Source organism: Abramis brama, assembly GCF_963993115.1.
Source record: "Abramis brama genome assembly, chromosome: 5".
NCBI lineage: Eukaryota > Metazoa > Chordata > Actinopteri > Cypriniformes > Leuciscidae > Abramis > Abramis brama.
The window spans coordinates 47,706,050-47,720,305 of record NC_139967.1 but is presented as its reverse complement, the minus strand read 5'-3'; the positions used below and the strand labels follow the sequence as shown (position 1 = coordinate 47,720,305).

The 14,256-nt window shown below is 40.4% G+C and overlaps 1 protein-coding gene across 1 annotated transcript in view; it reads left to right on the top strand.

Annotated features, from left to right (window-relative positions):
* Window positions 1–838: 838 nt before the first annotated feature.
* The window catches only part of LOC311083806 (uncharacterized protein), a 31,981-nt gene continuing 18,563 nt past the window's right edge, over window positions 839–14,256 (top strand). The window contains exons 1-5 of the mRNA XM_084115549.1: window positions 839–1,597; window positions 7,982–8,130; window positions 8,984–9,115; window positions 12,100–12,187; window positions 12,278–12,497. Of these exons, the coding sequence (XP_083971675.1) occupies window positions 868–1,597; window positions 7,982–8,130; window positions 8,984–9,115; window positions 12,100–12,187; window positions 12,278–12,497 (1,319 nt within the window). The 5' untranslated portion in view covers window positions 839–867. The remainder of the gene's footprint in view (window positions 1,598–7,981; window positions 8,131–8,983; window positions 9,116–12,099; window positions 12,188–12,277; window positions 12,498–14,256) is intronic.

Below are 14,256 nucleotides of genomic sequence, written 5' to 3'. Positions count from 1 at the left end.
TTTTTTTTTTCTTTGTTTTTTAAAACTGGAACTTTACTTCATCTTTCAGTTTAATGACAGTAGCCTATTTCACCCAGTTGCTTTCTTTTGTCATCTATGAAGAAACAATACTCACTTATTTTGAGATTGTGTTTATTGCACAAGAATTTTGGAGTGACTTTTCAAATTTTATAAAAAGGGAATTAGCTAATCTCTAAACTTCTGTATTAGCTTTTTTTTTTTTTTTTTACCCCTTAAACCCTTTTAATATTAAGTTTATAATTACTTTATTACTTATTCCTTGCAGAATTTTACATTCTTAGTTATTTTCACAGAAAATACCTCTTTTTTTAATAACTTAAATTCAATAGCTCGAAAGACTATTCTAACTTAAGATAGATATAATACGCTTAGACACAAGCTGAATTCATATTCACAAAAGCAAAATGCCTAAATTGCTTTTAAAAATAAATCCAAATCAGTGTACCAAAACAATTCTAAAAAGCCTGTGCTTTTCTTTTTTAATGCTCTGATAGTGATTCCCCTTTTCTTATATATTGTGAAAGTGATGTTTTTTAATGAGCATTACTTAATTTTTGCTAGATTTCCCTGCCAGTAAAATAAAAAATATATAAAAAGTGAAAGAAAAATGAACTTATAAGCAGATATACAAGCAAGCTGATGTTATGAAGGCATTGGATATAGATGCCAACAGAGGGACATAATCTATCAGTCTAGCAATGTTTACTATTTCTTTAAAACTAAAGAACGTCCCCTTTATTTGATTGCATACCTTTGTCTTTTCATGTTTCCATGCTGCCAGTCAGTAGCTCCTCCTCCACATGCTTGTTCCTGCTTATTGTGCGCAGGAGTTTGTTCACCGCTGTCATGAGTCCCAGAAAGAGCACCGGTCTTTTCCTTTTGCTTGCTCTCCTGAACCTGAACCTGCCGAGTGTGTCAGGAGGGAAGATCCTCGTCTGGCCTGCCGAATTCAGCCACTGGCTCAATGTAAAAGTCATCATAGACGCATTGATCGAAAGAGGACACAGTATCACAGTGGTCACTCACACGGCCACACCGTCTGTCAAAACCACTCCATCCGAGGGCTACAGTGTGGAGATTATACAGGTTCCTCACACAAAGCAGGACATCCTGGAGAACATGGAAAGGATGCTGAAGTACTGGACTCATGAGCTACCGAACGACAACTTCATCAAGGCTTCACTGAAGATCAAGGAGATGATTGACGTTGGCACACAGCAGAATCAGGCCGTGTGCACTCAACTCTTTGCCAGAGAAGACCTCCTCGAGAAGTGGAGAGAAGAGAAGTTTGACGCTTTACTGGCCGACCCTCTCTTCGTGTGTGGAGAGCTGCTGGCGCAGAAGTTGAACTTACCTTTAGTTCTCAGTCTCAGGTTTTCCTTTGGAAACACGTATGAGAGACTCTGCGGACAACTGCCGGCTCCGCCATCCTACGTGCCTGCCATCGGCTCTGAGAACACAGATGACATGAGTTTCATGCAGAGACTGAAAAATGTGCTGTTCTATGGCGGACAGGATTTTTTGTTTTATCTAGTCACTAAATCAAAGTGGGATCACTTATATTCAGAAATCCTGGGTAAGTACGCGTGCATTTCATTTCTGTGCCAGGACTGCATTGCTTTATTTTTCTAGATACAATAAGTTGCCTCTTCATAAATGTTTGATGTGCATCAGATAATAGGCCTCAGTGTAAGATTCATGTATTTGAATTGCATGTAAAATTTCCATCCATTTGGATTACAGTTTTTACATATGTGTGCAAAATGCTGTTTACATAACAGCAAGTTTAGGAACCAAATACCTTTTATGTATTGCTTTTAAAACTGAAACCTAATCAGATACCGAAACAATTCTTAAACAACGTAATAAGACTGTGCTTCCCTTTTAATGCTCTGCAAGTGATTCCTCTTTTCTTACATTATTGTGTTAGTAAAGTGATGCTTTTTTTTAATGAGCATTATTTAATTTTTTTTAGATTTCCGTGCCAGTAAAATAAATAAATAAAACAAGAAACAGGTAAGATTTCTGTAATTGTAGTAAAAAACAAACTCAATCACCGGGTTTATATATTTATCAATACATTTAACTTGTTTCAATCTCATTTATTTTAACTGAATGTGGCTTGTTTCTCAGCTATAGCCATATTTTAACCATGTTCATTCTTTTTAAATGCTGATTCTAAACAATTTGACAATTAGATTTTTTTTAATTAAATAAAATAGATGCAAATAGTTAGTAATATTCTGACAAACATGCGTCACATTAAGTTTAGTTTACGTTAAAAACATGTAATCCAAATGGGTGAAAGATGTAAATGCATTTCAAGTACATAACTCTTACATTTGTGCCACGATATTGTTTTGTGTAGGTTTATTTTGAATTAGACACATAGACACACAATAAGCCATTGAACATTTCCACCTCAGGTAAAATTAATTTCATTGATAGACATGTTGATGGATTTTGTGAGCGCTTGCCCCTGTGGAGAGGCAGTGGTGTCATGAAACACACTTGTGATCCTTGCACTTCACCGACATGCTAAATGATTGACAGGCAGAAAGTGTTCTCTGACTGGTTAAACAAAAGCTCAGGCCACTCATTTATTGCTGTTTACAGGCCTTACATTGGTTCAGTGTAGGTTGAGGGTAATATGGGGCAACTATATTCCATGAAATGTCTAAATTTCTTGTTATATTCCAAGATATGTTAAAATCACCATGGGCCAACCTGTCACAAACAAACAAATATACGATCCAATCAATTCCCAATGGACAAAATCAAGTCCCGCGTTAAAAAAAAAAAAAGTTTCACTCTGACATATGTTACAATATGGATGAAAGACTTCCCTTAGCTGAGGAAAAAGTCAGTGACAAGATTCATATTTACATAGTTATTAAGGAACTAAAAAAGGGGATTAAACACAGGGAATTAAAATGAGCTCAAAGAACTAAAACTGTTTCAGTTCAGTTCAAAACTTTAATCAACTAAGGTTATTTATAAAAAGAAAAAACACATGATAATTTGTAATCGTTACAATGTAATCAGTAATTATGACACAATTTTTCATAATAAAAAGTTGTGAAAAACAGGATTTTTCTTTTTTGAGCCCCGCTTCTTAATTCCTGTGTTCTGAATCAGTGTCATGTTACACTTGCGCATATATAACCAGATTATACAAATGGTCTTAAACAATAAACAAACATGAACAATTTAACAAATTATGGGTGACCAATTAAACTTGCATCTCTGGCAAGAACTTTCAACAGTATTTAAAAAATGCTGGGTTGTTTCAATCCAATTTTGGGTCAAATATGGACAAACCCAGCCATTGGGTTACATTTTTAAATTACATTTTTAACCCAACATTTGGCTTTGTCGATATTTGACCCAAAATTGGGTTAAAACAACCCGGCATTTTTTAGAGTATTCTACAGACTAATCAATGTCCTATCTGACCAATAAGCAACCGAACAACATGAGTTAGAAGGTTGTCGAGTCCCAACCCCCTTTGCAAAGCTTCCCTTATTCTCTATAAAACTTCATTGTCATTCTGAATAGCCTCAACCTTTACACACAATACAAGAAACATAAAACCACTGATAATGTGCACTTTGCCATGCTGTGATTTCAACCTCAAGTGCACTAGATAGTAGTACATCCGCAAACTACAATAGATTATCAGAGGATTATATGGGCCGTTCCTAACATTTGATGCCTTCTTTCTTTTTCAAAGTTATCAAGAGCATTATTTTTCACCAAGATGCTGTCACGATTCACCTGTCACACTACAGTTCCCATCATCCTCTCTGACTCTCACCTCTCTCACACACTCCATAATCACCCTCATCTGCTCCACACTGCAAAAGCCTGCACACACACACCTTCTGTCTGGTCTCGACTAGGACTTTCCCAAGTTATAGGCAAAAAAAATAGCTTCTTCTTCTTTTTCATGACCTGTAGGTGGCACTATCCTCAAACTGCTCAGGTCCCTTATTATTTTATATTTTATATCCTTATTATTTTCTTATTTATGGTTATTTTGTTTATTAATTTAATAATCTTTATGAAAAAGTACACGCTATCATACTTTTAAAATGAGTAATTATAATGGAAATGTACTTAAAGTGCAAACTGACTGTAATGATTTCTGAGAGTTCTGCATACTTGCAATTAAATGGAAATGTATTATAGTTTAAAATTATATTAAATGCACTTAGCTGAACTTAAGAATGCTTTTTAACAAACTTAAGTAGGACTTAAGTATATCATTACATATAATTTGATAGGCGAATTACTTCTATTGTCTCTGAAATAAGGTTAAACAAGCATTTGGGGTAAACTGAAATAGTCATTTCTATTGAAACTTGTCACATATTCAAATTTATTTGTATTTACAGATTTCTATTGTAATGATGAGTTGCAATTATACATTTAAAATATATTAACTTTAAATGTAATATTGAATAACACACTATACAGTTAAAATGATAATCAAGTACTTTACATAATGTCACTTTATGCTACTCGACACATCAAAATAAGTGTAGGCTACTTTAAAGCATGAAAAAAAGATGTTTAAAACATGATTTAAAATGTACTTTAAAGTAAAACTTTTTGACATTATTACAAAGTGCACTTTTTAAAAATATCAACGAGTCGTGAAAGTGTACATTCTCTCTTTATGTAGCCTACACTCAACCTTTTATTTTATTAATATTATATAGTCGGCAAGTACAGTTATTTAATACGTTTAAATGCAGGCCTACAAGTTCACATTCAATACAATTAAGCGCACTTCTTTTTCACAAGAGAATGAAGTGAGGATTTTCCTGACCCCTACGTGACACCACTTTCCTCCAAAGTCCTGCTGTCCCGCCCTTTGCCCTAAAACTTCTTTCCTGGATACGCCTACCTTCTCAGTCCAGATGCAGAGCGGAAACGGTGGTTCAGCGTCTTCACGAGTGTTTCTGCCATGCTCTGTTTGGGAAAGTCATGCACACTTTTCGTAATCTTCCTGTTTACTGCCGTGAGCTTTACGCGCGGAGGCAATGTGCTCGTGCTGCCGGGAGAATACAGCCACTGGCACAACATGCGCAACATTCTGGAAGAGCTTCTGAACCGCAATCACAGCGTGACAGTTCTGGTGAACTCCGCCTCGCCGTCCGTGAACTTGACAGCGCAGGAGAGGTTTTCGTTCCTGGTGTTTGACGCGCCTCTGAAGGCGCACGAGGTGCACAGTTTGAGCGAACAGCTGCTCAACATCTGGATGCAGTACCCCACACCAAGCATGGTCACAATTGGTCTCCAGATAGTGGACCTGATGGGGAAAGTGAACGTATTTCAGCGCACCGTGTGCGACTCCATGCTGCGTAATGACGCGCTGATCGCGCGCTTGAAGGATTTAAAGTTTGATGTTCTCTTTTATGATCCCATGTTCATATGCAGTGACTTGCTGGCAGAGATTCTGGATCTGCCACTCGTCCTTTCTCTGCGGTTGTCACTCGGGTTTTCCATGGAGAGGATGTGTGGACAGATGCCCTCACCGCCCTCTTATGTACCGGTTCCTCCGACGATGATGACAGATCACATGTGCTTCATGGAAAGAGTGAAAAATATGATTATTTATGTTGTTTATTCCGTCGGGTTTCGGATGGCCTTGATGAGTTTGGATAATTACTACAGTGAAATATTAGGTAAGGACTCACGCAAGGGTTCACGAATGTTTTTTTCTTTTCATGAACATCTTTATAGGCTATCGTGGAAAGTGTAGTTGAGTTAGAATAAGCTTAATATGGAAGCTTACAACACTGAAAAAAAATCTCACAATTCTGACTTTTTCTCGCACTTTGGACTTTTAGTGAGATGGAAACTCTCAATTGTGAGGGAAAATCAAAAATGCAAATTTTAAAAAGAGGATAACACGGTGTAGGCAACACCGATTTTTGTCGTTGTTCTCTGTACTGACAGCACTCCAAATTTACAAATAAAATTAGCTCAATGTTAAAATTGACCGGAGTTTTCCTTTAATGACACAGACAACATCATGAATATTAAGGCTGCTGTCACTTTAAGACAGAATGCACGAACCGAATACACTGACACACGGTTCTTTCTCAACTGTTCACTAATGACATAACTGAGAGAATACTTTCTGAGACGGAATTTTTACATAATTATGTGTGTGTGTGTGTCCGTTCAAGCGCAAAAGAGGATTCAATTCAGTGTTCAAGCATGTCTGCTGGCAATAATGCACAATAAGGCCTATCTGTTTCCATTAAAAATATAAAGCAATTAAAAATACTATTTGGCCAGTGTAAAAGATTGAGAAAAACCTTCTCTGAAATGTATTTTATACTATTTGATTTATTTATCCTATACTTTGTACAAAATACTATTGTATACTATAATGTATTTTGAAAGTATTATTTCAATGCATTGTTACAATGATCATTTCCAGCACACAGTTAAAATATACCTAAAATATATTTTTAATAAAGTAAAAATTAATACTTTTAAAAAATAAACAGAATTTTCATTTCAAGTATATTTTTCTAAAATATATTTTGAGAAAATTTACTAAAGTACAATTATTTTAAAGTGTGTTAAAAGTTGTATTGTGAAAATAGGTCAAAGCATGGTGCTAATATACTTCTAATATAAAAATAGTTTTTAAAAAAGTGTTAGTATTTGCAATGTACTATTTCAAATACAATAAAGTATACTTTTTTTTACTAGGGGTTGTCATGAAAGAAATTAACTAGAACTAGGCTATAATAAACCCGAGTCTATCAAGGTTGAAAACCCCTGCTATAAACTGACATCTGACTCAGAATTGCACTTACATATTGTAAAAACAAAATAAAGCTGTTATAACAGTGTTGTTCACAACATTTGCATAATCCTTGCAGTATTTGCAAAATAAACCATTTACAATGGGAATTGAGTGTAAGTGCAAGATATTATCTTTTGGCAAAATGACAAAGTGCACCTATACCCTCCATAATGCAACACGACCTTTGTCCAAATCCTGTTGTGCAAATCTTGCATTTGGGTCACTGTTCCATAAATTACACTGCACTTTTCCAAAGGCACAAACACTTCAGACATGGTCACGCAGACCATGGTTTCTGGGACTTTGCTTGTGTTCGCACTGCTCTGTGGAGTAGAGGCTGGCAGGGTTTTGGTGTTGCCAGGCGAGTTCAGCCACTGGCACAACATGCGTTCAATCGTAGACGCGTTAGTTGATAAGAACCACAGCGTGACGGTTCTGGTCAGTTCTTCATCTCCTACTGTACAGCACACACGGAAGGAGCGGTTCAACTACAATGTGTTTAAAGTCAACATGGTGAAAGAAGAGGCCAATGCCGTGTGGATGGACTTTATTCATCTCTGGATGACCGACACAACCACCACATTCGAGAAACTCTTCATGATCAAACGAGTGATGTCAAACTTCATGGCGCTTGCTGCTGATACATGCAAGGGCATGTTCCACAATGAGGATCTTATGCACACGCTTCGGGAATCTCATTATGATGTGCTTTTATCTGATCCAATGATGTCATGCGCTGACTTGATGGCAGAGACGCTGAAAATCCCGCACGTCCTCTCACTGCGCTCAACGTTCGCATATAATTTCGAGCATTTTTGCGGTCAGATCCCTACACCACCATCCTATGTTCCTGCGGTCGCTGTGCAGGGTCACCTCACTGACCATATGAGCTTCACTGAGAGAGTTGAAAACATGCTCCTCTACATCATGTATACAACCATATTTCAATTGCACATGAGGTTTACTTTTGACCGGCTTTACACTGAAATATGGGGTAACTATTGTTTGTTTGATCTGGGCCGACTTTTATGCTTTAATTGTGCAGTAAGCTAGTCTTCCAGATACTGTTTAAACTTGTGACTTGACCTACTGTACATCAACTGAGTAGAAATATTTCTTATGTCGCAGGCAAACCTACAACAATGTGTGAGACCATGGGGAAAGCTGACATCTGGTTGATTAGAACTTACTGGGATTTTGAGTATCCACGCCCATTCCTGCCTAATTTTAAATTTGTTGGAGGACTGCACTGCAAACCCGCCAAACCTCTGCCAAAGGTAATGACTTGGCTTTGCCATATATTATTTTGAAATATCTGCTCTTCTGAAATATTTTTGATGCCTTTACATTTGAATTTAATTTGTATTAAAACAAGCATCATTTGTAAATTAAGGAATCCTCACTTGAATAGATCAAGTAACATTGTAACTTTGGAGAGGGATTTGGCTCTGTTGACCTTAAAAGAAACTATGGATTTCCAATGTCATCCCATTTTGTAAACTGCATGGAACACTTTGACATGATGGAAAATATCTTACATTTAGGTCACTAATAAAAAGCTGGGTAAAGGGAGAAATTGCATATCAAGGCAAAAAAATTACATAATTTTTACATTACTTTTGTAACTCGCCACAAGAATATTTTTTGAGCCAAACACCTGATCTGTCAATACTGTTCGGTTAATTATTTTGGCCCTGTGGTCTGACTGATGGCACCAAAAGAATTTGCATGGTTCCAAACTTTAAAACAGGAGGAAGAATGATGATGAGGAAGAATATAAGTAATGACATATTTTACAGTACAATACAATATTGATGCTTTCAGTAATACACAGCAACTTTAGAATGACAGTCTGGGGGGGCTTTTTGAACCCAGTTGGTGCAATTATGTCATCTACCATTAGGGACAAACTGGGTCATGCAAACCACCCGAACCTTGACCCTTGGTAGAAATATCAAGTTTTTAGAGTGTGTTAGAGTGTATTTTGTTTTTTGTGGGTTCTTTTCCCTGTGATTGCTATTTCCTATGTAAATATGTTTACTGTTAAGTAGTTTACATGGTGTATATGGTGGTTCAAGTCTTGTTTTCTGTTTTTGAGTTAAAGTATGTGGTCATTTGTGTGTCTTTTAGGAACTGGAGAAGTTTGTTCAGAGCTCAGGAGATCATGGCATTGTTGTTTTCTCACTGGGTTCCATGATCAACAACCTGACAATGGAAAGAGCAAACACTATTGCTTCTGCTCTTGGTCAGATCCCACAAAAGGTGTGTACCTTTTTTCGTCTCTTTATAGCAATAATAAAGTTAATCCCACGCAGAAGCCGCGCTCACTGAGATGAATTGCTCTCATTGAGCTACCCCTAGGTCCCCGGCCTAAGATAACGCTGGATACTGCGCCTCAGAAGCCGCCCTGATCCTTCAGGAAGGAAGAGGAGCAGGCTAAGTCTACCTGCGGCCTGTCCCCCTGGCCACCCTGGGCCGAGGCTTGGCAATTTGCTTGCAGGCCTCTCCGCTTCAGGGGTGTCATCACCACTTTGGTAGGGAGCAACGTGTCCCATGTGCTCCGCACCGAAGTGATGAATTTGCTAACGGAAGGAGCTGTAGAAACAGTTCCTCCGACCTACAGCTGGTCAGGCTTTTACAGCCGCTCCTTCCTCGTTCCAAAGAAGGATGGCGGCCTCAGGCCCATCCTCGACCTCAGACATCTGAACTGCACCCTTATGAAACGGCCATTCAATATGTTTGAAAACATTGAAACAAATCCTCTCGCAAGTGTGCTCAGGGGATTGGTTTTTCACCAAGACACATACTTTCATATCCAGATATCCCCCATCACAGACCGTTCTTGAGATTCGCGTTCCTTCCATTCGGACTGTCTCTTGCTCCACGCACTTTCATGAAGTGCAAGGCCCTCTCCCCTCTAAGACAGAAGGGAGTGCATGACCTGCATTACCTCGACGACTGGCTCATTCTAGCCCAGTCAGAGACTGAGCTAGACACTCACAGATCCGTGCTCCTCGGCCATTTGGAAAGCCTGGGAATCAGGATCAGTACCGCCAAGAGCTCACTGTCTTCCTGCCAGCAAATCTCGTTCCTGGGAGCAGTTCTCAATTCAGCCCAAATGGGGGCCACCCTCAGAACCTTCCTGCCAGATCTGAAATGGCACCATGACAACATGGCAGTGGTGTCCTACATAAACTACCAAGGTAGACTCAGATCGAGACCTCTGTACAAACTGGTGAGATGCCTCCTCTTATGGGCACAACCCAACCTGCGCTTGCTGAGAGCGTCTCACGTGCCGGGCAGATTGAACCAAGGGGCAGACATGCTGTCCCGCCGGAAACGTGTCCTCAAAGGTGTGAATATTTCACCCCCCCGACGGTTCGTATGATCTGGAGAATCTTCTGCCCAATATATTTCTCAAGGGACAGGGACCCGCTGGCCTACAAATGGCCCAGCCTTCCCCTATACGCCTTCCCTCCAGTTATGCTGCTCCCTCAGGTCATCAGATGGATCAGGGAGGACAGGCACACAGTCTTTCTGGTAGTTCCCTCTGGATGAACCAACTGTAGTTCCCAGAGTAGACACAGCTGCTCTCAGCAGCCCCAATTCCACTGAGGAAGGACCTCCTTTCCCAAGCGAAAGGAACAATCTGGCACCCCCAACCACAGCTGTGGGCCCTTCTCCTTTGGCCCCTCGATGGGAGCCGATGGACCGCCCTGCGAGACTCCTGAACAATATTTCTGAGGCTGGACCCTGTCCACAAGACACCTCTATGCCCTTAAATGGTCTGTCTTCTCCAGCTGGTGCGCAGTTAAGAGTGAAGACCGACATCCTGTGACATTTCACCATCGTTCCTCCAGGGTCGCACACATTCCACGCTCAAAGTCTATGTGGCGGCGATAGCAGCTTTCCAGGCTCCTGTGGCTGGACAGTCCATAGGCAAAAACAATGTTTTGCAAAGGGGTCTAGGAGGCTAAACCCACCCCGCCCCTCACTGTTCCTACATGGGACCTGTCTACGGTCCTCAGGGCCCTCAAAGGCCCTCCCTTCGAGCCACTCCAGCTGGCTGAATTATGGCCCCTTTTGCTAAAGACCGCTCTCCTGCTAGCCTTAGCATTGGTCAAGCGAGTGGGTGACTTACAAGCACTCTTTGTGAGTGCTTCTTGCCTTGAGTTTGGGCCTAACAACTCTAAGGTCATCCTCAAACAAAGACACGGCTATGTGCTGAAGGTCCTCTCAACTCGCAGGTTATCTCTCTCTTTGCTTTTCCCCCATCTGAGAGTGATCAGGAGTCTTATTTACTCTGCCCTGTTCGGGCCTTAAGAGTATATATCGAGCGCTCTGCCCTGTTCAGGCAGTCAGAGCAGCTTTTTGTATGCTTCGGTGGCCGCAGTAAAGGGCATCCGGTCACGAAGCAAAGACTGTTCCACTGGATAGTGGACGCGATTACACAGGCCTACGCTTCAATGGGCCTACAGTGCCCCATCGGAGTTAAAGCACACTCCACCAGAGGCATGGCCTCATCCTGGGCAACAGAGTGTCCATTGGTAACATTTGTGGGGCGGCCGGCTGGTCCTCGCCATCCACATTCACCAGATTCTCTAACCTGGATGTCCCTGCACTACAAGCACAGGTCCTGTCTGTGTAAGCTGGGCATTGACCTCTACGTGAGCTCAACCCGCTTGAACCCTTCATGCGACTCCGACATGTAGTCTGAGTCCCTTGTTGTTGGGCTTTATATTGCCCTATATTAAACTTGGCACCCTTGGGCCATTATTCTTGCGCTTTGGGCCAGGGTCCCAGAACGATTGTCGTTCCGCAGTTCTAAGCATGGCAAGATTGCACTGGGTTCCCATTGAGTCTAGTGACTCAGTACGAGTGAACTGTATTGAAAGGGAACTTACTCGGTTACTAACATAACCTTGGTTCCCTGAGTACCGCGTCACCGGCCATGCTTTTTCACGCTGCATGACTCGGCGTTCGTCGCTTCAGTCGAATTAACCTGATTCCCTATGGCAGATTGCCCGCTAATATAGAGGGATAGCCCCGTCCATTTTGGCGGGCTCTGGCGGGCTTTCTCCCCATAGGTTCGTGCAGCTCCGCTGCGTTATTCTATAATCTTCAGTAATCAGAGGAAAAGGAGTTTTCCACATTGTGTCTAGCGATCCACTACTCGTTCCAGTTATCTCAGTGTACAGAGGTTACGTTAGTAACAGAGTACTTTCTCCATATGTGTATTTGCACAGGTTATTTGGCGTTACAGTGGAAAAACTCCAGAAACTCTCGCCCCCAATACAAAACTCTATGAGTGGATCCCACAGAATGATTTGCTTGGTAAGGAAAGTGTTGTCATGTGTGCTCATTATACACAAAGAACAATAACTGGTGTCAGATAGATACTGACTTCATCTTTTTATCTGATAGGACATCCAAAAACAAAGGCCTTCATTACCCATGGCGGGACAAATGGACTGTATGAGGCTATTTATCATGGCGTCCCAATGGTGGGCTTGCCACTGTTTGCTGATCAGCCTGACAACCTGATGCACATGAAGACCAAAGGAGCTGCTGTTGTCCTTGATATAAATGCAATGGAGTCCAAAGACCTGGCAGAAGCTCTCAAGACTGTTTTAAATAATCCCTCGTGAGTTAAGTCTTTCATAAATTTGAAATGAAATAAAATGGCCGCTTCACTATTCACTTTAATCCTGATGTCACAGAAAAACCAGTGCTCGAAGTGGGGCGGTACTCACCGGTACGCAGTACCGGCACTTCTGCATTTTACTCCAAAGCGTACCTGCACTTTTTATTGCGTCAGTGTCACGCCCATTTCACATATACTCCGTTTGCAATGCGTATGCGGTGCGTATTTTTTTCCACACCCATATTAACAGGTTAGAGCTTTCACACTGCACACGGATGCGGTCCGGCAATGCGTTCCAGGAGCGGTGCGTATACAGCAGTCCAACGATCATTTCTGCACCGAGTCGTACGGTGGCCGAGAGAGCTCAACGCACTGCAACTGAAGAAAACACATGCAAATAGAAAAAACACCCGCAAATTAAGAAAACATCTTCATCAGTTTCACAACACATGTGTGCTCCAAATACTCACAACACAACCAAATACAGAAACGCGCTGCAAAAGTTCACAACACAAACAAATACAGAAACGCGCTGCAAATAGAACAGAACACAATGGAAATGTTTCCGGGGAACCCAATAAGTGATGGACGGACGATTGGGACGTGCTTATTGCTTGTGAGCTTTACCTATGCCCTACTCTCTTAAAAGGGCAGACGGCAGAGCCCTTGAATTGGGCACTTTGGAGGGAGCGGGGCACTTGTGTGCCATTATGTTGATGAAGGGAGCAACGAAAGACAAATTTCCTCATTATTTTCACCTGGGATGTTCCCATGACAACGCAGCGCGTGTCCATCAGCTGAATAGCTGTTCTTAACAGAAATATAGTATTATTGCTGTTAACATAAATGTTGCAAATAAATATACATTTTATACAACAAAGTTTTTAAAATATGCGTTATATCTGTGTGTGAGTGTCTCAACTTTAAAACTTGCCGTCTCACATTTGGACCCTAGCTGCATTCTAACATTTCTTAATTATTTTAACATAACATGACAAAATGTGTACAATGTAACTGATGTATAGATTAATGTCTTTCCCTCATGTTCTTTTTCTCTATCTTTTTTTATTTATTTATTTATTTTAGTCTTCAGCTCATTGTTCTTTTTAGTATTCTTATGACATTGAACATATTGTAAATACATTTTGTATATTGTATACAAAGTTGTATGTCATAAACGTGTCATCTCTGTATGTTTTGCAAAAAATAATAATAATAATAATAATAAAAGTAGACAGCTGTAAGCACGTCCCAGCCGGGTCCGTCACTTATTGGGTTCCCCGGAAACATTTCCGTTGTGTTCTGTTCTATTTGCAGCGCGTTTCTGTATTTGTTTGTGTTGTGAACTTTTGCAGCGCGTTTCTGTATTTGGTTGTGTTGTGAGTATTTGGAGCACACATGTGTTGTGAAACTGATGAAGATGTTTTCTTAATTTGCAGGTGTTTTTCTATTTGCATGTGTTTTCTTCAGTTGCAGCGCGTTAAGCTCTCTCGGCCACCGTAATTTTCGCTGTGCTGCACGCGCTGAATTAAAGTGACAGCGCATGGTTCGTGGTCAAAATTAACACAGAATATGACATGCAAATATAATAATCTCACTATAAATGCATTTAATTAAATAAAATGTAGTAATCTCACCATAAATGTATTTTTGGACTTGCAGACTTGGAGTAGGCCTAGTTCCGTTTTCGCACACACACACACACACACGACTTGTTTAAATACATTTATGTTGTTAATAAATATCAATAAATCGTTGT